At 45.7% G+C, this 24,098-nt stretch overlaps 1 protein-coding gene across 4 annotated transcripts in view; it reads right to left on the bottom strand.

The window, feature by feature from the left end:
- The window catches only part of LOC118772608 (protein scribble homolog), a 118,911-nt gene that overhangs the window by 60,683 nt on the left and 34,130 nt on the right, over nt 1-24,098 (bottom strand). For all 4 annotated transcript variants that reach the window (XM_036521097.1, XM_036521099.1, XM_036521100.1 and 1 more), the window contains exons 2-7: nt 7,676-7,793; nt 6,170-6,248; nt 4,170-4,259; nt 3,101-3,157; nt 1,650-1,713; nt 35-109 (exon numbers count right to left, since the gene is read on the bottom strand). In XM_036521097.1, the coding sequence (XP_036376990.1) occupies nt 35-109; nt 1,650-1,713; nt 3,101-3,157; nt 4,170-4,259; nt 6,170-6,248; nt 7,676-7,793 (483 nt within the window). The remainder of the gene's footprint in view (nt 1-34; nt 110-1,649; nt 1,714-3,100; nt 3,158-4,169; nt 4,260-6,169; nt 6,249-7,675; nt 7,794-24,098) is intronic.

Here is a 24,098-nt window from a genome sequence, read left to right as displayed (position 1 = left end):
CCTTCTTTTCCAATAAGCAGTAGTCTGTACTAACCGGAGGCAGTGCAGACAGCTGGTTGCGGTCGAGCCACAGCTCCCGTAGGTTGGGCAGAGCCCCCAGTGTGTCCGGCTGAGGGAGAGAGAGTAAGAGTCGCCATCTTGTACCCTCTGCTGAGCATGAGCATCAAATGTACACAATCAGGCCCAGGTGCAAAGGCAGCTGAGAAAAGAGTTCCTTGAAATTGAGACAAAAACTAATCATGTGACAAAACCATATCTTTAATTTGTGGTTTCACAAAGCAGTGGGGATAAGATAAGAAAGATAAGATGAGAAAATTAGCATTACCTAATTTAAGCAAATGATCCATAATTCATAATGGATAAGAGTTATGATATGCTTTGTGCTATGAAAAGCAGAAAAAGTCTGGAAGCTGAGGGGAAAAAAGCAAAAGGAAATATGGAGGACGAGCTGTGAGAGGCTCCATTCACACAAGGTATAGGTTTTCATTTGAAAATACTGCACTTCCTGTCATAATGAGAAGAGAAAAAAAAAATCACATCCACAACCAATTTGCGTAAAAGTGACATTTTCACATTGGATCCTGCTCAGGTAAGCAAATAACTTCTACAGCTGAAAGCTGAAGTCCAACATTAGAGAATGAATTTGTATTGTGTGTGTGGCACTCTTCTTACCGAGAACGTCATTACACGCATTAAGCAGAGCTGAAGTGAAAGCAGCTTCAGAAACACGTTACATCACATGAGCTGTTAGCTTCAAAAAAGCCTATGTGCAGAACAGCTTGGAGCGTTTGGTTTTTTTTTTTTGCCCACTTGCAGATGGTGACTGGAGAAATTCAGTACGCTCTGGATTCTAGCACGTGACCCACGGGTCCTTGGTCTCCAGCCCTGAAGGAAGCTCCACGTTGCTACCTGACGGGATGTCTCTCCCAGTGAGGAAAACAGGTGCAACCCCCGGCCTGGAAGGTAGTGGGACCTATTGTTTTTTGGCTGACCTCTCCCTCACCTCCTTCCCAGGAGGCATGTTTTCCTGCAAATAACCAAGAGGCACGCTGCCTCTGCCACCTGCTTCTGCTATCCTACACGCAATGCGAGCCGCACGCAGCGGCTTCCCGCACATGGTTTCCCTCAGGCAGCGGCTTCCCTCGTTTACATCTGAAGCTCATCTCTTTTGCCATCTGCGCAAGGTGTTCCGCTTCGCGCTTCCACGTTATCTCTGATTCCTGTGTTCATTGTTAAAGGAATCCCTGTGTAATGAGTCAACTGATAAAAGTAAAAACCTGCTCAACTGGAATGAGTCAGTGCTGTATTGTTAAAAAGCCAATATTGCCTTTGTTACCGCTGCAGGCGAATATTACAGTGAACACGGGCAGGAAAAAGTCCTGCCACAGACAGATGTGGAACATACCACTGTATTACTGTGAGAATTCACCTCTTCAAAGTTCAAGGTGAAATGTGGGTATGCTGCTTTGATCATCCCCTTGTGGAGCAGTGGATCCCCTCTTCCTAATCAACTTACCACACACCTGTTCTGTATATCATGTATGCTGACAGTAAATGAGGTACTTTCAGTGTTAAATTTTACAGAGGGTGGCATGGCCTCTGGGCTGCACAATGGCAGTACGCCACAGTTAGAGAGAGCTGGCTCTTACCAGTACTTCCAGTTCATTACTGCCCAGGTCCAGCTGCTCCAGCTTCACCAGAAACGACAGGGACCTACAGAGAAAGACACACACACTGGCGTTTCCATTTAGTCACTCAGCAGGCCCTATATTATCCAGGGAAAATTAGTGAGTTAAAGTGCAAAAGTGCAAATCATCCAAACCTCAGGCACTGTTACCTAGTTCACACACCATTCACACATATAATAGACCTTTGGGTACTGGTGGGTGGTGTTTAAGAGACACAGAGCCACGAACACAGATATGGGCAGAAACTATGTAAGAAATCCTCAGAAAGAACACAAACACTCAAAGAAGCAAAGGCTGTTCCGGGCAACTCTACTGATAGGCAATAACGTGTCTGGAGTGGTTTACTGCTGTCCTTGTCAACCCCTTCCCTCACCCCAATGCTCACGCGTGAACGCTCGCATGCACGCACGCACACAAAAACAAACACAAACACACACACAGCCTAAGTCATTAAACATTAAACACCGTGCAGAAATCAGATGTTGCCAAGTTTGCTGGGTGGGCTTTGACCAGCTACCATCAAGCACTGCAGAATGTGGGTGCTTATGTAATTTTGCTGGGGAAAAAATACTTTCGACTCATAGTATGTTATTGCAATAAAAACATTAATAACAGAGGACATCACAGCACTGTTTCAATTTCTTTAAGAAATAAAAATATCAGTAATTTATTGTTAATAAAGATGAAGTCTTCCCTAAATTTCATACTCCATTTTTTCTCATATCACTCTGTATTTGTGTTTCTGAGCACTTGATTATTTAGATATGGTATATATTGTTTTAAGGTCAACTAAAAACGTGCAGATGCTCAGTAACAGCATGTACTGTAGGTGCCAGTCACATGATGCTGTTACCACAACATTTGGGCAGGGGAGGTGATAAGTCCACAGGAGAAGGGGCTGTGGTGAGGGTGAAATGAGCCTCTTGGAAATCTGCTGTATTGCCATCTGGGGCCCCCTCCTCCACCCGTCAGTCGTGCTGGCCAAAGGAGACGGCGAGCTTCTCGCGCTGCATCTGTCACCGGGAGCTTAAGCAGCGGGTGGACTCACTGGTGACACTTAGCTAACTATTCAGCTCCGTAAACTCATTAGGCACAGGAATCACTCACTTAACTGCTGCTCGACACGGTGCAGACCTGACTCGACACTGTCACCTTTAAATCTTCTGGTGTGGTTATAGTGGGCGTCTATCAGAAAAATGGACACACCGTAGGGGGCTAAAACCGAAAAATGTGTGACAGCACATAAATCTCCAATCTGTTAGTTTGGACATAGTGTATTTTACTGCCAATACACAGATAACTTCCTACATATACATTAGTTTCCTGCTATGTTTCAGCTGCTCCCATCACCACTCATTGGGGAGAGGGTTCCATAGGCCAGAGGCAGTTGGGGGGGGGTGGGGGAGACTTACGTGGGCAAGGATTTGAGCAGGTTCTCTCGTAACTCCAAGGTCACCAAGTTGGCCAAGCTGTAGGAAAAAGGGAGGACATGAACAAATGGCAGACTCTACCAATCTTTTCACTGACCATAAACTACAGCTTCAGCTTCACTGACCTTGCCCAGGCGTGACAGCGAGAAATAAAGTCCCACTTTCTGATTTACTCTCAGTCTTACTGCTTTGGATCCATGAAGCATTTCTTTCAGAAAATATGGAAGGAATCTCTCTCTTGGTAAATGCGGTGCCTGTGTGTGCACTGGTTGTTACAAAGAGGTATAATTGTGTGGTGAGGCGCTGACCTCGCTGTAGCTGGAGTGGGAAGCCATGGGTTACGATGAGGTAAAACCTCTGCTGGTGAGCCACTGAGCAGCTGCCCTTAGTGTGTACATGCAGAGCTTAGTGTGTACATGCAGAGCTTAGTGTGCAGCGCAGCAGTGTGTGCGTGGCTCTGCGGAGATCGGGCAAGAATCTAACAACACTACAGTCACTGTGAAAGGCAGCACTATGACAACGCTGCACAATCCTCAAGCTCATAAACTCAAATATGCATTATGGGGATTTCACCCATTGCACTATTTTAATCCTTCTTCAACTGGCTGAGAAAATACCACTAATGGGTTTAACTCTGAAATGTACACAACAGATAAAGAGATTACTTATGCAAAAAAACAAAGTTATCTATATGCTTAAGATCTGATGTGCTCAGATCAGTTTACATTTCACCGAGCAGTGTCCATATAGAAGGCACTTATATTTCACATATCTGACTGATGAGAGTCATTAGTGAAAGGGCATGGGAGACACAGTTTTGGAAAGCTGAGATGTCACGTGTTCCAGAGAAAATGAGAAGGGGAGAGTGGAGGAAGGGGACTGTTTTCAGACCTCAAACCGTAGGTGTCACAGATCCAGGTACTTCAAGGACACACGCTTGTTTTCCGGTGTTAAGCGCAAACAGCCCGTACTGTATGTTGGACTTGCTGTATGTGCGTGTGTGTGTGTGTGTGTGTGTGTGTGTGTGTGAGGTAGGGGATGGTATGCTCACTTTCCAATATCGTTTGGCAGCGTCTGCAGTGACACGTCATTGAGAGCCAAGTGGGCCAGCCCTCGCAGCTGAGTGAAACCATCGGGCAGTCTGGAGCAAAAAGGAAGGGGGGGGGGGTGGGACAGAGAGAGAGAGAGAGAGAGAGAGAGAGAGCGAGAGAAGGGAGATGCAGAGTAAGGAAGGCGGCACAGCCTATGAGATACAGTGCTCGTTCAGAGGCACTCACATCCCATTAAAAGCTGACACAAGTACCTCCCTCCTGAAACCAGCCATCACTTGGGAGCAACATCTGTGTTTGGGTGCTTGCTTTTACAGCCAGATCAAGAGCCTCCTTTAGTGAGGAGTCTTCTATTTCCAAAGACCGAGGATTTGTGTTGAAATGTGTGAGAGCACTGCAGAAAGCATCTAGTGTAACTCTATGGGAAAAATAAAAAAAACACCAAAAATGTCCAGTTGGGTGTTCCAAGCATTTACAAATCAGCATTAAAGACACTTACTTTTTGTGTGTTTAGTGCAACCAAGTGATCATTCTTCAGTATCCACTTTCATTTGCAAGCTCTTTATCACCAGTTCCAAGTAAAATACAAGCTTTTCATTACCAGTTCCAATAAAAATTTGCTTCTGAGCTTCTGAGGATATATATATATATATATATATGTGCTAAATGATAACATTAAGGTCAATGCTGTTGGCCTTAAACGCCAGTCGAAAGCAATGTGATTGTTTTCACATGTTAGAGTTGAGGTATAATGGAGTTGTTGCCTTATTTTACATGTGCATACTTCCAATGACCTCTACCTCCCAAGACTGCCCAAGATGTAAATTAATTCATCCTTACGGAGCCCCATTTGTAAACATTTATTTAGTGCGTCCTTAGGTTAAGCTCTTAATTGGCCTGCACCCTGAGGCAGTCCTAAAAGCGCTCTTTGGAAATTGATATTGCAGGACGCATGGAGCACTTTGTACATTAGTGTCTCTCTATAACCCCCCCTCTTGAAATCTATTATTTGTTGAGTGGTTCTGACTCTTATTCTAGAACATGATAATGGAAGTGGTTTGGTAGCTCATTATTGCATAAACCTGGGGCGCTGTTCATTTGGCAGGGGCTGTGTGGTTTTTACTGTGGTGGTACGCAAATGTACATATTTACACAGCCACAATGCTGGGAACATTAAGCATCCACTTCTTCAGTTATGCTGCAACAGCTTCATGAAGAATCTGTGTGAATATTTTTACCAACACGTTAAGCTGCGGGAAGATCCACATATTTGATTTGTTATGTAAAACTGGGGAAGCCTCAAAGCCACATGATGTAATGCAGTCACAATACACTAGCGGATGGATCATGGAAGTTGTTCTAATTACGCACATATGAGATGAATCACACACTTATGCATGAGAGGGTTGTTTTAAGTCACAGTGTAGTTTTGAATCTGCTGAAAGTGGCAGGATTTAAGCAGTCACCTGAACTGTGCGCTCTGCTCAACTGTCGGATTTGCACATTGTAAATGAGAAAACACTTGACAGAATCTTACACTGGACATTGTGCTGGAAACCATCTCACAATGTTGGGTGCCTGTTAAATATATTTTGCTGTGTGAAAAGACATTCTGAATACACTGTTACCAGGACCTTTATCCATAAAGTAAAATCCTCACACAGACACCCACTCAAGAGGAGTACAGTTAGTTTTTTTCTGCTGTGGCCTTTATATGGTCAACGCCAAGGACAAAAACTGCATGTTTGCAAAGTAGATTTTTCCTCCCCCTCCCTCTGACATTTATCTTGTGCACAATCAAATCAAGTCAAAATGTAGTCATCCTATCATGACTCATTTCTGCAGTAAAATGATGCATTTGCCTCTGTCAAGAAGCCACACAAAACTCGCAAGCTCCTGACTGCAGAGACTTCCCCGGTGCCTTCACTCCGTTGACACTTGGCACAGCCCCCCCCCCACCCAGGAAGAAGTGGGACAAGAGGGCCTCCACCAACAGACTGACCTGGATAGAGGATTTCCACTGAAGTCTGCAATTTCCAGCGCCTTGCAGAACTTAATGCTCTCGGGGATCTCAGGAATGTCTGCAGGAGGGAGGGTCAGGAGAACCACGCCGTCAGCAGGTTTGGCACACGGAGGAGAGGAGAAAAGAAAGGGAGTTTGTCATTTTCAACAGAGCATACATTTTCAGACTCCTTCCTAATAACTACCAGATGGCCGGCCGAGGGAGAGGGAGAGGAAGCACTCCCAGGACCTTGCTGGAATCTCCTGCATTCATTAAACTATGCAGCAGTTAGGCCTACTGACCCAAACAAGGTGCGTCCCACACAGGAGATTACAGGGTCATTTCACATGGATCCTCTGAACTTACGATATCATTCCTTATGAATAAATCTGCTCAACGATACACAATAGGGAAGATGCCTGTCGCCAAGATGCAAAAATATAGTAGACTCCGACTAATCAATTGAAATCACAATATGTACATTGCCCTAAACTCTAGGATCCTACAGAGAGCAATCAGCATAAACTGACACACTGGTCATTTCCATTAGCGAAAAGACACAAAAGGGAGCACAGACCAACAACAAGGCTTGATGTCTGTTTCAACGAACAATGCTGTCCCTAGTGCAGACTATCACAGACCGATATGCATACCAAGGACACCAGGCAGACAATTCATTCATTAACTCTGCTGAGTTGCTGAACATAATAAACAGCAGCTATATAAAGCCGACATTGTAGATGTGCTTCTTAGGGGGGTAGGATCAGATGTCTGAATACGTTTGACTTTAAATGATTTGAGGTTTTGCTGTGTCCTATTTTTGTATCTGGGGAGATATTATTCATGATAGTTCTCCAGATCAGAAGACTGAGTTTCTACAGACCTTGAGGTCACACAGAATGAGTCTGTAATACACAACCTGCTGAATGAGTCTGTAATATACTGACTAGGAGAGCTCAGCAGAGGAGGCAACAGACCAGAGGATGGAAACCCCCCAAGATCTTCCTCTCACTGGAGGATCACTGACTTGGTAATCAGTGATTGGTCACATGCAAAGTGATAGCAGTGAAAAGGTGCTCTCATCCCAGTCACATCAAGATTCTGTGACCCAAGTGGGTGAGCTTCCACATTAGAGGATGCTAGCTTCTGTAGCATACACAGAAGAGGGCGGCAGGTGTATACATTAAACACACACCTGTGTGTGCGAGTGAGTGCATATGGATGACAGAGATCAGATAAGTGTGTGTGAGCATGCTCCTGAGGAATGTGTGTGTCCATTCGTCAGTGTGAAAGGAGTCTGCATGCGAGTGTGTGTTGCGGTGTGTGTCCGTGTGTACACGACACGTATACGGTGTGTATATGTGCTGTATGAATGGTGTGTGTTTTGTTTGTGTGTGTGTGTGTGCATGTTTTTGTGTGTGTGTGCGCGCGCGTATGAACATGTATGAGTGCGTGCGTGCGTGTGCATGCCTGCTTGTATGGGCACAAGCGTGTGTACTGGCTCACCGTTGCGTGAGATGTCCAGCTCCACCAGCTGCATGAAGTTGGCCACCTCGGGAGGCAGCCTCTGGATCTCATTGTCGCTCAAGCCCAGTTTGCGCAGGTTCAGCAGCCGGAAGAAGGGCTGTAAACACAGGCAGGGAAACAGTCAGATGGAAGCAGACCACATCCCCCATTACAGAGGACCACACCTTAAAACTGCACTGCACAAACACCACTGATTCGCTTTTCATCTAATGCAAATGTGCTCAGGCAGTCCTACTGGCAAAAAATAACAGTCACAACACATAGGAGCTCTTCCGTGGACTGCCAAGTTATACCCCCGTTCTCAAGAGCTCAGTTCAAGGGCTGCATTCAGTACATTCCTCTACAAGTGCCTTTCCCTGAGTTAGCAAGCCGACGGAGTGCACAAACTATGCGGACACTAACATTTCAATCACATCAAACAGCAACAAAACCTCTCAAACACGGGTCAAGGTAGAATAAGGAATAAAATTCCAACTGCAGGATGAGCATAGAACTACTAGAAAGAACCCTGACCTAAACATTTCCAGAGTCTGTGGAGCAGATCATACACAAGGATCTCGGAGGATGTGGTGCCAATATGAGAATTAAACTTAAGCATTCATTTTGAAAGCCTCTGACTGAGGGCCAGTCCTTGCGGGTTGTTGGATTGTTAACATTGTGAAATGTATTTGGAAATTGTGTAAATGATCCTTTGGTTTCTTCCAAAGTGTTTCCAAAGCATGTCTCTACTGACAGTTTTCAAGGAAATATCCATGTTTTATGAAATGGGGTTAGGACACACTGTACAAGGAGGTCGTCATATGATATCTCCGGGGTTTAATATAGTTATATGTATTGATTGACATTCATACCACTTCAGTGTATTTTATGTGAGATTCTGTTTGTATCGTTTTATACTGCAATAAGAAACAGTTTGTACTGTCTGCACTGTAGTCTGTACTGTACTTTATTTTTAATTATATCCTGTCCTTTATGATATACGGGATATATTTATACTGATGTGCCACATCAGTTCTTAAGTCTATCAGTTTCTACTGCAGTGGGGTGCAGGTCTACACTCCAAGCTGCATTGTGTCTACAGTTTATACTCTTCTGCACAAGTCTACAATCTATACTGCACTGGGGAGGTCTGCAGTCTATACTACTCTGCATGACAAGACTACAGTGTTCACTGTATTGCATGACCAATCTACAGTCTATACTGCTCTTCGTGACAAGTCTACAGTCTATCAGTCTATGGTGCACTGAGTAATGGGCTGAAGCCTATCAATCTATACCACACTAGGTAACAGGTCTACAGTCTATTGGTCTGGATCACACTGTACAAGGCTACAGTCCGGCCTGCCTACCAGCTGGTAGAGGCCTCTCTGAGAAGGTGACTGGAGTCACATATCAGGGATAGGACACCTAATCTCTGCACTGCTCCTCCCTACCCAGATGGCAGATGACAAGGGGAAGTGCGTTCTCTCATAACAGTCTGCACAGCATTAGGTGAAACCCTCCATGTCAAGGAGGTAGACTTTTACTGAGGCTTCCTGACCATTTCTGCAGAGATACTCATAACGCTGAAACCCCCACAGCACACACATCAATGTCAGGGTAAGAGGGCACACATAACGCTGAAACCCCCACAGTACACACATCAATGTCAGGGTAAGAGGGCACACATAACGCTGAAACCCCCACAGTACACACATCAATGTCAGGGTAAGAGGGCACACATATTTCAGAGCCTGAGATTTAATGGGTATTACACAAATAATTGGAAGAATGCCATTATTGCCTCCTTCAGAAGAAACGAGCACTGCCCATCCCAAATGCCCAGCAATCTCATTCCAGACAACCTGCAACAAGAAGAGTGGGCAAGATGCTGTTCTACACTGTTTTTATTGCTAACATCCTCTTAAGTGTTTAAGCCCACTGTAGACCACTGGGCCTCAGTCTTAGCTTTGAGAAGCATGTATTTAAGCTCTCTCATACAGACAAACAGGAGGCGTGGAGGGGCCATAGAGGGGCAGAGTGAGGACACAGGGAAACCAGGCTGTGAAAACGAGCCCCAGCATTCATGGCTGTGCTGGCGGAGATTAGCAAAGCAGCTCATGCTGATGCTTTACGCCTTTGTCTTTTTTACACCCCCCCCCTCCCCTCCTCCCCCTCCAAGCTTTGCTGTAGCCAGGCCGGGCCAAAGCCGCTGATGGGAGACCCGCAGAACAAAATCGGCAAGCTGAACGCATTATTACGAGAACTCACAAAGGCCCCCTTTCACGCAATGGATTTGGGGGGGTGGGGGTGGGGTGTGTGTGTGTGTGTGGGGGGGGGGGGGTACAGAGGGGTTGTGAGCTTCCCTTTCTCTATTCCACAGGAAGTTTTTTTTCCCCTGATCTGTTCTGATCCCCAGCCAACTACCTCCCCAACCCGCGCTGCCCTGGGACTGACGGTTGCACAATGGTGCAGGTGTGCCAAAGACAAATGGCAATAGGTTTTGCAGTATGCAGTAAACAGGCCTTCCCCCACTTCGCTGCCTACTTTGGGCATGGTAGTCCCCGTCACCCCATATGCTCTCTCCACATACGTCTGCAGTGACACAAGCCCTGCATACTCCGTTTTGCCCTCAGCTTATCTCTGGGGGCTGTGCAATCAATGTGAGCCCAGCCCCAAAGTCAAAAGTGACTGGTTGTGTTGTTCCTGCACCTGCCTACTCCTAGGAGGTCAAACCTGCCCATCAACGCGGCTAGGTACATAGCTGGTCAAAGAGGACCATGGAATCCTGGGCAATTCATAACTCAACATCACATGTTTGATAAAGACCCACTCATCTGTCAGAAGTGAGCAGCTTTCATAATCGTGTCAGATCATGACATAGTAATTCCTCCCTGCTTTGATCTCACATTTATGCACCCCTTTAAACTAATGCAATGCATACAAACTAGGGATGTAACGATACCATAAACTCACGGTACGATAATACCACGATAAAAAGTCAACGATACAATATTTATCGCAATATTAAAAAACGAAGAAAAATTATGACTTGAAAAAATGTCCTTTATTAAATGATATATCAGATTTTTTTACTCGTATAAAATCTGTTTTTCCTTTTAACTTAAAGTACTTCTGCTTTCCTTCTTTAATAAAATGAAATAAAAGTTGCCAGCCATGACCTAAGCATGTGCAAAAATTGGCATGAATTGTCTTAATGGCAATAAATGATTGAACTATGTATGTACAATTCAGTGGCGGCTCCTGCCAAATCTTTCGGGGGGGCAATTGCTGCAATAATGGATAAGGTGACCCGTTCAATGGGTAAATTAACAGCTAGCTAACTTGACATTGTCACGCTGCATTGTGCAAAGTAGTCAGCTAGCTAACTTGATAGTCACATTGCAGACAAAGCGTTAGCTACTTCGCAGCCTGCTAGCCACGTTTTCCGCTCATACCAGCTCCATGAAAATCCCCGGTTATATGGTTTCCCCCCCTTTGTAGATACTTGCTTGATGTTTAAATTTGGTTTGGGTGGTCCTAATTCTTTAGTTTCCCATTTATCCTGATTACTACGATGACTGAACGGTATTTCTCTTAATGACACGATCGAGTTGCTCTGAGTTGAGGTAACATTAACCATGTTGACCTTGAATGTGACAAGATCGCTGGCTGCCCCGGTGATCCCTACATCAGGTTACGTATGACGAAAGCACATTAGTGCAAGCCCACCTGGAACCCATAAAGATTACACTGTAGTGCATGCAGTTCGAAAAAAATTGCCATAACATGAGAGTCTATCAGAGTGATCTGGGAGATTTTCAACCAGACTGAAATCGTCCGAAAGGAGCGGTACTCCACGGAACACGACTTGACGCTGATTGGAATATGATATTCAGAGGCAGGACAAACTGTCTAGAACAGTCACAGCTAGTGTAACACTGTGGTAGAATGTGATAGAAAAATTCCCTCCCTTTCCCCCTTTGGTAGTGTGTCGCCCAAAGGAACAAACCGCCCTTGGTACAACTGCAGAACAAAAACAATACAATTTTCAACAAGGAGAGATGGTAGAATGCAGCTATACTAGCGAAATAACCATATAATATCCCGGCAGATTTCATCACAGTCCCACAACGGTATTGAGACATTTTTTATCGTGATATCGTGAAATTCGATATATTGTTACATCCCTAATACGAACATACATATACAGGCAGACACACAACAATCATACACAGGCAGACACACAAACATGCACATGCAGGCAGACACTGGCACTGGGGTACATACACACATACACACATACACACACACACACACACACACACACACACAGACACACAGATATAACGCATGCAGACAGACACACAGACTCCTGAAACTCAGTGCTGCTGTCGAGTGAATGTGCACAGGTGGGAAATGATGTGCTCAGACTCAGAATAATATTTACTTGGGAAACCAGCATCTTTAGCTTAACGGCAGGGCCAGACACACTTTCTGTCAGACAGCGGGACAGGTCCTCTCACAGCACATGCCCGGCCCTCAGTGCCTCACAGGACGTGGGGGTCAAACTCAGGCTTGCACTGACGGTGCACTCTGAGAGAAAGGAGCAGTGAAGATGTGAGCATGTGACCTGGTAGGCAGGCTGGTAGTCATAAAATGATAATTCAGCCTTAGCATGAGTTAGCTCCAACATGAAAATGAAATATATTGCAATATGCTGAGAAATATGTTGTTCAACCCAAAAATATATTGCAAATACAATTAAAAATATTGATGGAAATATTACAATATACCAAAATGGCAATAATCTAGATATTATAATCTATATTTACTGAGCTAAGAAATACACTCTCTAAACTATATTCTCATTATATAATCTTTTTATATGGGCTGCCAGGATCTACTTACTCAAACTGATATCTTGGATATCTGATATTTGACTTGACTGAGTTCCTTTCTGTTTTCCCTTTGTTGCAATTACAGGGACTACAAAGAGAAACACTGTATTGTAGCCTCCTGCTTTCAACATTAACATGTAAACAAGGTACAAGTACAAGTTTGGCACAAGTACAAACATGGTACAAGTTTCATTCTAATTGGGAGTCAGATCATGTTATTTACTAGGGTGGACACAAGTGCTTTCTGGTTTTAATGCAGGGTTGAATATCTGTTGCTCTAACTGGAAGGGTATCGATATGTCAATCTGCACCTGTTCGTAAAACGAAGTCAACGTTAAGTCGCCCTTCTGCTGTAAACAAAAGACACCAAAACTGAGAAGTGAGTCCTGGCTTTTAGGGTGAGGCCGATAACTGCTCTCAGTGCTGAGATGTTCCCCCTTGACCTTGGGGTGGATGCGCACTGACCACAACTTGAGGGTGTAGCCACCTTTACCGCAATGCCTCTCTGATTCCTCCTTTCCCTTGAGTCCAGACCCTTGAGAATATGCAGCACAGCATGCTCAGACTGTGTGCTATACAGACAAGCCCTGTCCAAAGACAGCCTATTTCAGGAGGGGGAAAAGGGGTCATGGCCCACTCCGCATGTGGGACACCGCCCCGGGAGGCTGCACGAGCAGGGGGAAGATCTCCTCAGCACCCTGCTACCGGCACACCTGACTGAGGGCCTTCACAGGTTGTTCTGAAGCTGCACAATTATGCACGGGTTGTACTTTCTCCCTGTTCTGCATCAGGAGTTACTGCATAAGGCACAGACTGAAGACCACACATGGACAGGGACTCCCCCGTTTTCAACATGGCTGTGCCAAGATATCAGCCGTGAAAAATTGTGCGCAAGTTCCTTTGACTCTTGCAGTGTGTGGTGAAGCCATTAGCCATTAGCCAGAGAGGGTGGGTATCAAGCCCACAAAGCTATGGTGAGCTGAGCGCTGCGCTGAACATCAAGTGCAAATGCCGTGAGAGGAAAGTGCCACTACATAAGAAGTGTGAAATGGCTTCCTGTCGCTGCCAGGATCAGATTCAAGACCCTGACCCTCGCCTTCTCTGCAGTCAACAGGACAGCCCCTGCCTACCTCCAAGAACTCATCCAGCCCTACACACCAGCCCGACCCCTACGCTCAGCAGCAACTGGACGCCTTGCTCCCTGCATGGTCAAGGCAGGAGGTGCTCGTTCTGCCAGACATCGGCGTTTCGCCTACATCGCTCCCCAGTGGTGGAACGAACTCCCGGTCTCGCTACGGACAGCTCCTTCACCCCAGTCCTTCAGACGGGGCCTGAAGACGCACCTCTTCAGACTCTACCTGGACTGACCCAGCACACAATTGCTGCCCCCCCCCCCCGCCCATCAGTGCTGTAAATTGCTGTGCTTTTTTAAAATTGCTGTGCTTTTTAAATTGTGCTTTTAAATTTTGTCTCTTGTTGCCGCCTTAACCCTGACGCTCATTGTGCCGTTTTGAAGTTGTTGAAGTTTGCCGTTCGAAAGTATATCGTACTAGTTGCCCTTTAGGCTGTAATTGTAAAAATCTGATAGTACTGCGTCCTCAAACAGACCTTGCTCTCAGCTGAGAACTGTCTCATTGTGGAACTGTACACATCCTGTCCCCGTACTGTCGCTGTACCTACTGTATGCACTTTTGTAAGTCGCTTTGGATAAAAGCGTCTGCTAAATAAATAAATGTAAATGTAAATGTAATGTTTAACCATGCGTGAGAGCCTTATCTCCTTCACACACAAGGGCTCCTTCCTGTCCAGATATTGCTTCTCAAAGAGGCCTCAGACATTCTGCAGGCTACACTGCGCGCAGACTGGGACAATATCCACGCAGAAAGGTACTCCACTGAGGAGTAATCTGCTATTCTCAAGGCATGCTTTTAGGTTGAGCTTGTTTGTTTGTTTTCGTGAAGCAGCGGTTATGCAAGGCACAGACTTTCGGCCCTCCAGGAATGGGGCAGCTTTGGTGGGATTCTACAGTGCAGAGTACAAATCCCCCCCCCCCCCCCCCCCCCCCCACATCCTTCATAAGCACCACATTACCCTTCCGCCCCCAAATTGCAATGGAATGGAGTGCTGGCAATAATGGCAGGGATCTGTGTGTGGTGGAACAGCAGGCAGACAATGGAGGTGTTAACGATAAGATCACGTGCCCCCAGGGGCAGTAAACAGGCCTCACATGCAAGCACTTAGAGCCGGGTTATATAAGGTACTGGCTGCTCTGTCCCATCCCTAACATCCACCTCTCTTCCCCTCTTCATACTCACACGATATATTAATATGGTATTTAGAATGACATACATAATCACAGGAAAAAAATCCCTTAGTAGTGTGGTAGATGCGGAATGTTTATAGAAGCCATGTTGTACAATTTGTTCTAGTCACTATCACTTGACAGATTGTTTTCAGTATAAACAGACCTATGCTTTACATAGCTATAAAAAGGGTATACATGCACAGAACTCTCGAACTGCAGCAGTCTACTCTTTATTAACAAGGATGGCATTTATCGATTTAAATTACGTTAAATGCTCATGACACATCACAGCTTTTGTGAGGTCTGTGTTCTAAACGTTATTGCTCATTGCACTCAACCTAATAAAAGTTTACTCTCAGTAATTTAAATCAATTTAACTAAATTTAGCTCTGTTTTGTCATTTGAATTTTGTAACACAAGAAAGGTATAATGTGAAACATTTAAGAGAAAGCTTTGGGATTACTTGCCACATCCTTGTTAATTAAACAATCTCACATTGTAGCTTTCGCAAGCACACAAACTACAGACAATCTGCGCTGTTTCGCGAGCATAATCATTTACTCTATTCACACAATTGGTGTCAATTATTCTGTGAATTATTTGTTTTTTTGCTAATCAAGGAGGATAAAGCGGAACAGGTTGAAAGCAATGATAGATTTAAAGGTAATGTTTGGGCTTCCCCTGTTTCCAGCTCACCCGCCGCCACTGACTGGTATTGAGAACTAAATTTCTGGTATCATGACATGCCTAGATATAACGTTAATCTGTTTTCCTTGGGGTCTGAAAAGATGCATGCCAAGCATTTGGGGTCATTTAATAAATCTTAATTTAATCTACACAAAATGCGTTTTGATTAAGAGTTTACAGAATATGTGATACACATCCTTTTGTAACTTAACTTCTAGTGCACCCACCATGCAGCCAAAACATGCAAAACTTTGGCAAAACTGTACTGTTACTGCATAGCTTCAGCTTTCAGACTTGTGTTCAAACTAGGCTAACATCTGATTCCTGAGAAATAGAGCGGTTAATTGTAAAACAAGTGGGCAAAAACTGGGACTTGATAAGTGCATGGAAGGTTGCTAGAATTATTAAACTGACATACAAGCAGTTTCAAACAGGGTGAAACAAGGCTGGTAAGTAAGGTACTAGTAGTAAAGTTATTGCTCAGCACCATAGTCACAAGCAAGACACAGAGAGAGGGCTTCTGAATAAATGGATGAGAGACCTCAATAGAAGAGAAAGAGAATGAAAGAGGAGGCTAAAAAGAGAAAAAAAGAGAGAGGGAGAGGATGATGGAGGACTGCTGTGGGGGGGGGGGGGGGGGGGGGGGGGTGTACAGAAGACTTAGTCTTCCAGCTAAGTGACCCTGTTCATCTCACAGCCATGCACCAATGAAGCCATTACACAGCCTGCCCTCAGGCCAGTGACATATACACATAATGAGGGATGCATCATAAGAATAAGAATAAGAATAAGAAATACTTTATTAATCCCGAAGGAAATTTGAGTGTCACAACTGCACCGTCTGGCACACATCAAACAACAAAAGAATAAATTGAATAAAATAAATAGAGGTATAAAATACAACAAATAGAAAGAAGTTTGTGCAATTATGCGTTGTGCAGTACTGTAGCTGTCATATAATAAATAAATGAGAATAGTGAGATGGACAGGTTATCATGCTTGTGCTATGATTATATACATAGTATAAAATGAATTATGAAACAAGAATAAACAAGGGTAAGGTTATTACTATTATACAGTATGAAGTGCAGTAGAAAAACAGTTATTGTCGTACAATATGCAAAACAATGATAACTGTATAGTGCAAATCCTGACCAGATGGCTAAAGAACAGTTATTGTCCCTTGTGCAAAGATTATGTGTGGGGGGGGACAGCACAGGGCATCAGGTGCCAGTCAATCCCATGTTGCAGCAGAGAGGGGAAGAGTTGTATAGTTTGATGGATGCAGGCAGAAAAGACCTTCTGTGCCTCTCAGTGGAACATTTTGGGGAGATCAACCTGCCACTGAAGGTGCTCTTCATCTTCACAAGCCCATCATGGAGAGGATGGGAGGTGTTGTTTAGGATGCTCACCAGCTTGTTAAGCATCCTTCTCTCCGCCAGCGCCCCTAGTAAGTCCAGCTCAATTCCGCCACCTATGACGGAGCTGGCTTTCCTGACAAGCTTGTTCAGTCTGTTTGCATCCCCAGCTTTCAGACCACACCCCCAGCACACCACCGCGTAGAAGATGGCACTGTAAACCACAGACTGGTAGAACATCTGCAGCATCTTGTTGCAGATGTTGAAGGATCATAGTCTCTGCAGGAAGTAAAGCCGACTCTGGCCCTTCTTGTAAAGGGCCTCTGTGTTCGTAGTCCACTCCAGCCTGTCATCTAAGTCCACTCCAAGGTATTTGTAGGAGTGGACTACTTCAACTTCTACTCCATGAATTGTGACAGGGGTCCGAGCAGGTTTATACTTGCGGAAGTCCACAACCAGCTCCTTCGTCTTGCTGACGTTTAGCTGCAGATGGTTCAGGCTGCACCACTCAACAAAGTTGTCTACCAGTCCTCTGTATTCTGCCTCCTGTTGCCCGTTGATACACCCCACGATGGCAGAGTCATCAGAGAACTTCTGGAGGTGGCATGACTCCAAGCTGTACCTGAAGTCAGAGGTGTACAAAGTGAACAGGAAGGGAGAGAGGACGGTCCCCTGGGGTGCCCCTGTGCTGCTCAGTCTCTGACACACTGCTCCCACAAGTCTCACATACTGTGGTCTGTTGGTCAAGTAGTCAGTAATCCAGGTCACAAGCGGGGCGTCCACTCGCATGCACCTGAGCTTGTCTCCCAGCAATAAAGGCTGTATGGTGTTGAAGCCACTGGAAAAGTCAAAGAACATGAATCTCACAGTGCTTCCAGCCTTGTCAAGATGGGAGTAGGCTCGGTGCAGCAGGTATATGATGGCGTCCTCTACTCCGATGCGTTCCTGGTAAGCAAACTGCAGGGGGGTCCAATGCTGGTCTGACCAGGGGTCTGAGGTGGGAGAGGACAAGCCTCTCCAGGGTCTTCATCACATGTGATGTTAACGCCACTGGCCTGTAGTCATTTAAGACTTTGGGGTTCCCCTTCTTGGGCACAGAGACCAGGCAAGATGTTTTCCATATCGCGGGAACCCTTCCAAGTCTCAGGCTCAGACTGAAGATGTTTTGGAAGACTCCACAAAGCTGTTCAGCACAACCCTAAAGCACCTCCGTCCCCACGCTGTCGGGCCTGCAGTTTTGCCTGAGTGGAGTCTTTCCAGTTGCCTCCAGTTGCCGGTGATTCTCCTCATGCCGTTCCACACCTCCCTTTGTTGTTCTGTTGAAGCCTGCACTCCATCTTCCTCCTATAGGCGTCCTTGCCCTCCTTGATCTTGATGTTGAGTGTCTTCTGGACCCTCTTAATCTCCTCCCTGTCCCCGGCTCTGAAGGCCCTCTTTTTATTATTAAGGAGAGCCTTAATGTCACTGGTAATCCAGGGTTTGTTATTTGGAAAACATTGTACTGTGCGGGTGGGGATGACGTTGTCCACACAAAATTGATGTAGCCCGTGATGCATTGAGTAAGCTCTTCTACATCCTCTCCGTGAGGCTCAGTCAGAGCCTCCCAGTCAGTAGTCTCAAAACAATCCCTGAGAGCCTCAAATGCATCACGTGACCACCTCCTGAATGTCTTGGTGGTTGCAGGTTGCCGCTGGACAAGAGGCTTATACTGGGGTGAGAGGTGGACCATGTTGTGATCCGATCTGCCAAGTGGGGGCAGGGCTGTGGAGCTGTATGCGTCTTTAGCGTTGGCATACAGTAAGTCCAGGGTTTTATTGTCTCTGGTTGGACAGTCAATAAACTGGGTGAAGTTTGTCATAGTGGAAGACAGAGTCACGTGGTTGAAGTCTCCAGATATCGCGCTGAAAGCGCTGGGGTGCTGTGACTGGAGCTCCGTCGTCACTGAGTGGATGACGTTACACGCTGTGTTCGCGTCGGCCAATGGTGGAACATAAACAGCAATCATTATCACATGTGAGAATTCCCTCGGCAAATAATACGGACGTAGACCGACCGCTAAGAGTTCAATGTCCGGGCTGCAAACTCTCTCCTTGACAGTAATATGCCCTGGGTTGCACCATCTGTTGTTAATGAGAACGGCAAGCCCCCCTCCTTTTTTCTTACCACTCGTCCTTCGGTCTCTATCTGCCCGTATTGTCTCAAAGCCGGTGACGGTGGCATTGTAGTCCGGGATATCTTCATGCAGCCATGTCTCCGTAAAACACATGATACTGCACTCCCGAAATTCCCTCTGGCTCCTCACCAGTGCCGTCAGTTCGTCCGTCTTATTCGCCAGCGATCTCACATTTCCCATAATGATGGAAGGGAGATACGGCTTGTATCTCCTCTTCTTCATTCGCTGTTTAATCCCAGCTCTGCAGCCACGGTATTTCCTCCTTATTTCACCCGGAATACGTTGTTTGTATTCCACGGGGGCAGTCGCCAATCGCCATGATAGGAGTTCCTCCCGAGTGTAAACAAAGGGAGCCTGCTCCCCCCGACATGCGCTCGCACATCGTTTGGGTGAAAAAAGTGTCCTGATGAGCAGGAACGCGAGAAAAACTTCACTAAAGCGTGCGGAGTGCATTCAAAGACTAAAATTAGAAAAAACAAACAAAAAGCTAGAAAAGGATGCTAAAGCTAAAAATAGATAGACCAAACAATACAACTAGATCGGAGCAGTCACGATGGGCAGCCACCTGTAGCAGCGCCGGAGGGAACACACCATGACAGAGCCCAACAGGGCGCAACTACAGAGAACATGGCCACAACATGGCACCTCTGGCACAAATCTGCGTTGACAAGACAGTCCTACAATGGCTCCCTCAAACACAATTGCCGGTTTAGCAAGGGGGAGGACACAAACTATTTTCTTACTACCTCTCACATCTATTTGTCTTCAGAACAGAAGCAGTAAGCAGGAAGGACCCGTGCATTCGTGGTCAGTTCACCACAGGCCCCAGTGCAGCACAGACTGAATGCAAGCACTCAATTACTGAGATTGCCATATTTATCCTGTTGGTGCACTTCCACACCAGTTCTGACAGTCCTGGATGTCTAAGGAGACATGCTAGACGTAGCTTGTGGCTTTCTACTGCCAAAAGTGGCCAAATCAATGGATGAAAATAACTCTCAGTACTGGTCAATGGGAGGAGGAGAGGTAGCCTTCACTCCCTCCTTTACACTCCCTCCATCCCTACTTTTTTGTCTTACGTTGGTGGAATCCCCATTGTCCGGCTCAATTCACTTGTATCTGCGCTGCTGCCAAGACCCTCCGGATCTCTGTAGCAGGCCACTGCTCCGAGCCCTGCTCCCCTTACACTTCAAACGCTCTTCCGACGCAGGTCTGTTATACAGCCAGGAGGGAGGAGGGGGTCTGCGGGGAATAAACGCTTTTGTGATCGCCTCTTTTCATGGCCGGAGCAGGAGAGAGAGGGAGAGTGAGAGAGAAAAAGAGAGAAAAGCCCAGCAGATTTGCTTAAGCAGATGCTGAGTGTAAAAGCATACAGGTTGAATAGATGTTCCAGACTAAATAGTGTTAGAGTGGTAATGGAGAGAGTGCTTCAAACAGCAGGCGTGGCAGGAGCCATCCAAGAGGCAGGGCTGCAACGAGGGCGGCCAAAGGCAAGGCACCTGATGAGTGAGACCTGGAAACTGGGACACAACCGGATGACCCACATCTCGTCCCGCTTCTCAGTCCCCCCTCTCCTCTGAGCCTGCACCGGACACTGAGGACTTAATGCTTGTCGTACTTTCTCCACAGAGATGTAGGCAGTTAAGGACTACAGCTATTGCTTCCTTTGCCTTGTAAAAACAGTTTTTCCAATGAGCCATGCTGTAATAAACACATGACATGGATGAAACAATGCGTGCACTGCTTTCACCCGAGATGTGTCCCCCCCTCCCCCTTAAATGCACACACACACACACACACACGTACACCAATGAGCCAAAACATTATGACCACCTGCCTAATATGCTGTTGGTCCTCCGTGTGCCACCAAAACAGTGCCAGCTCGCCAAGGCATGGACTCTACAAGACCCCTGAAGGTGTCCTGTGGTATCTAGCACCAAAACATTAGCAGCAGATCCTTCAAGCCCTGTGAGTTGCGAGTTGGAGCCGCCATGGATCAGACTTGTTGGTCCAGCACATCCCTCAGATGGAGAAGATCTGGAGAATTTGGAGGCCAGGGCAACACCTTGAACACTTCATCATGTTCCTCAAACCATTCCTGAACAATGTTTGCAGTGTGGCAGGGCACATTATCCTGCTGAAAGAGGCCACTGCCATCAGGGAATACCACTGCCATGAAGGGGTGTACCTGGTCTGCAATGATGTTTAGGTAGTTGGCACCTGTCAAATTGACGTCCACATGAATGGCCGGACCCAGGGTTTCCCAGCAGAACTTTGCCCAGAGCATCACATTCTCTCCCTTGTCATCTTCCCACAGTGCATCCTGGTGCCATCAGTTCCCCAGGTAAACGGCGCACACATACATGGCCATCCACGTGATCTAAAAGAAAACGGGACTCATCGGACCTGGCGACCTTTTTCCACTGCTCCAAGCTCCAGTTCCAATGCTCACGTGCCCATTGTAGGCGCTTTAGATGGTGGACAGGGGTCATCATGGGTACTCTGACCAGTCTGCGGCTACACAGCCCCATATGAGGCAGGGTGTGATGCACTGTATGTTGTAACACATTCTTCCAGTAACCATTGTTAAAATTTTCTGTGACTTGTGCCACAGTAGACCTTCTGTCGATTCGGACTAGATGGGATAGCCTTTGTTGCCCTTGTGCATCGATGAGCCTTGGGTGCCCAACACCCTGTCGCCAGTTTGTGGCTTGTCCCTCCTCAGACCACTGTCGGTAGGTTCTCACCACTGCTGACCGGGAGCACCCCACAAGCCTTGCCATTTCAGAGATGCTCTGACCCAGTTGTCTGGTCATAACAATTTGGCCCTTGTCAGAGTAGCTCAGTTCTTTAGTCCTGCCAATTTCTCCTGCATCCAACAAATTGACAATGAGAACTGATTGTTCGCTTACCATCTAATCTACCCAGACCTTGACATGTGCCCTTTTTTGATCAATGTTATTTGGTTCACCTGTGACTGGTCATAATGTTTTGGCTCACTGGTGTACACACACATGCCCCTGCCAAGCAACTGTAAGCCCTAGAATAAATATGAAAAAATGAATGAATACCAGGCCCTCAGCACCACTCCAATTTTCCTTGCATGTGCTAGCTCCTTCACCTTTCTTTTTCCCCTTGCTATTCTTCGGCAAACGGGAAAAGCCTCTAACCCGTACGTCCATACAGAGCAGTCCTTCAAGCAGAGGAACTACACTACCCTCCCCTGCGGACCGAGACTCATGGTCAGATTCAATAGTCATGGATATGCATGTTTTTGTGCATATGATCAAAATAGCTCACATTCTGGAGTTCATGTATTTCTTCTTACAGACCACTCATACCACATACACAAGCACACAAATTTGAGCAAGACTCCATTTTTGCCATTGCAATAAAAGTGCACAAATATCAATTGTATATGTGAACTAAAAGATCACTTGCAGCTGAAATACTTAAAGACACAATGTAATCCATAGATTTGTACTGTAGCTGTAACTAACTTGACAAAATATTATTGCAAATCTGTTTAAACTGTAGGTAATAGAGGTCATGTGCTTTAAGTTGAATTATGCACCTATAAGCGAACACTGAAATCTTCACTTACTATGGGTGAGTCAGTTTAGGGAAACAAACTAAGATACAAATGAAAACACAAATACCGTCATTTCCTGGAACTAAAAATGCCACCAAAAGAAATAAGATAAAGACAGACGAAGTGCCCATGTGCAAATTAGCAAAGGTTTCAGTCATAAATTTCCGCAAAATTCATAAGGCTGTTCTCCATTATACAGTCATGTTTCTGAAACCCTGTCTGACGACACTGCTGGCAGACACTATGGGAGGTTGCATTAAACCACATACACACACTTGCTTTGCGATGGAGCGCACTATCCTTGTACTTAAATGCTGAATGTGTCTGGATACAGCAGACAGCATGCTTTCGTACACATCAGAGAAGCGGTGCGAGATGACGCTGGCCTGCTGTGTCCTCCACAGCACAGGCATTTGTTTGCCATCAAATAAACAGAAACGACAGGACCCTTAGCCTGAATTGCCCCAGTGAACAAGGCCACAGTTCAGACTTGCGTTGAATTAACTAAGTGTCTTTGCATAAAATATGAATTACATGTAACTGTGCAACTTTTATTCCCATCCTTAGGTCTGTAAAGTCTGCTTTCACATACTTTCTATGTCTCAGATACAAATTTCACTGCTTGGCAAGATAAGGAGAAACCTTTCGATCTAAAATTATTTAGATTTTGGGTGTCCTTATTTTCAACCAGTGATTTACAGATGTCGGAGTTAACACTCCGCTACTCACACTATGAAATATATTTCTTTCTTGGATCCACTTCTGTCAGAATTGTTTCCATCTCTGAATGAGAGAAAATAACTTCTTTTTTTCCCTTTTCGGCAGCATCACTTTACCTGCAGCCCTAAGCCTAAGTGTGCATTTACTTATGCTAATCAGAGATGATGTGCATGAACATCTGATTAAAGAAGAGTTGGGGTTCATCATCATACAAATGAGGGAAAGAACGTTAAATGAATCTGACAAGAATTTTTCATATGCACTTTTCCCAAGAACAAAACCCAATAATCTCTACAAACATTGTGATGAATGAAGCTCACAGTGAGAAGGGAAGAGGGGCAAGGGCCAAAGAATAGGACTCAAAGACTAATCAGATGGACTAATTAGGGGCAAACAAAAAGGAAGCAACCAGGAGGGGAAAAGAAAGAATGAAAGGGCATAGAGGGAAGCCGTGGAAAAGGTATGAAATAAAAAGGAAGTAAAATAAGTAGAGCCTGATAAATAGGACAGAGAAGAGGGAGATGAGGGAAAGAATATGGATGGAGAGGAGAGGACCAAAGAATGAGAGGAGGACGAGTGGACATCCAGGGGAGGACAGAGACAGTGACGGAGGATGAGGGAGCGGGAGGACTGAAGCACAGGGGAGGGATGGTTACTCATGCAGCTGGTGAGCAAGACAAAGGTTAC

The sequence above is a fragment of the Megalops cyprinoides genome, chromosome 2 (genome assembly GCF_013368585.1).
Source record: "Megalops cyprinoides isolate fMegCyp1 chromosome 2, fMegCyp1.pri, whole genome shotgun sequence".
In the NCBI taxonomy this organism is placed as follows: Eukaryota; Metazoa; Chordata; class Actinopteri; order Elopiformes; family Megalopidae; genus Megalops; species Megalops cyprinoides.
Note: the sequence above shows the minus strand (reverse complement) of the source record. Positions and strands in the feature narration are given on the sequence as shown.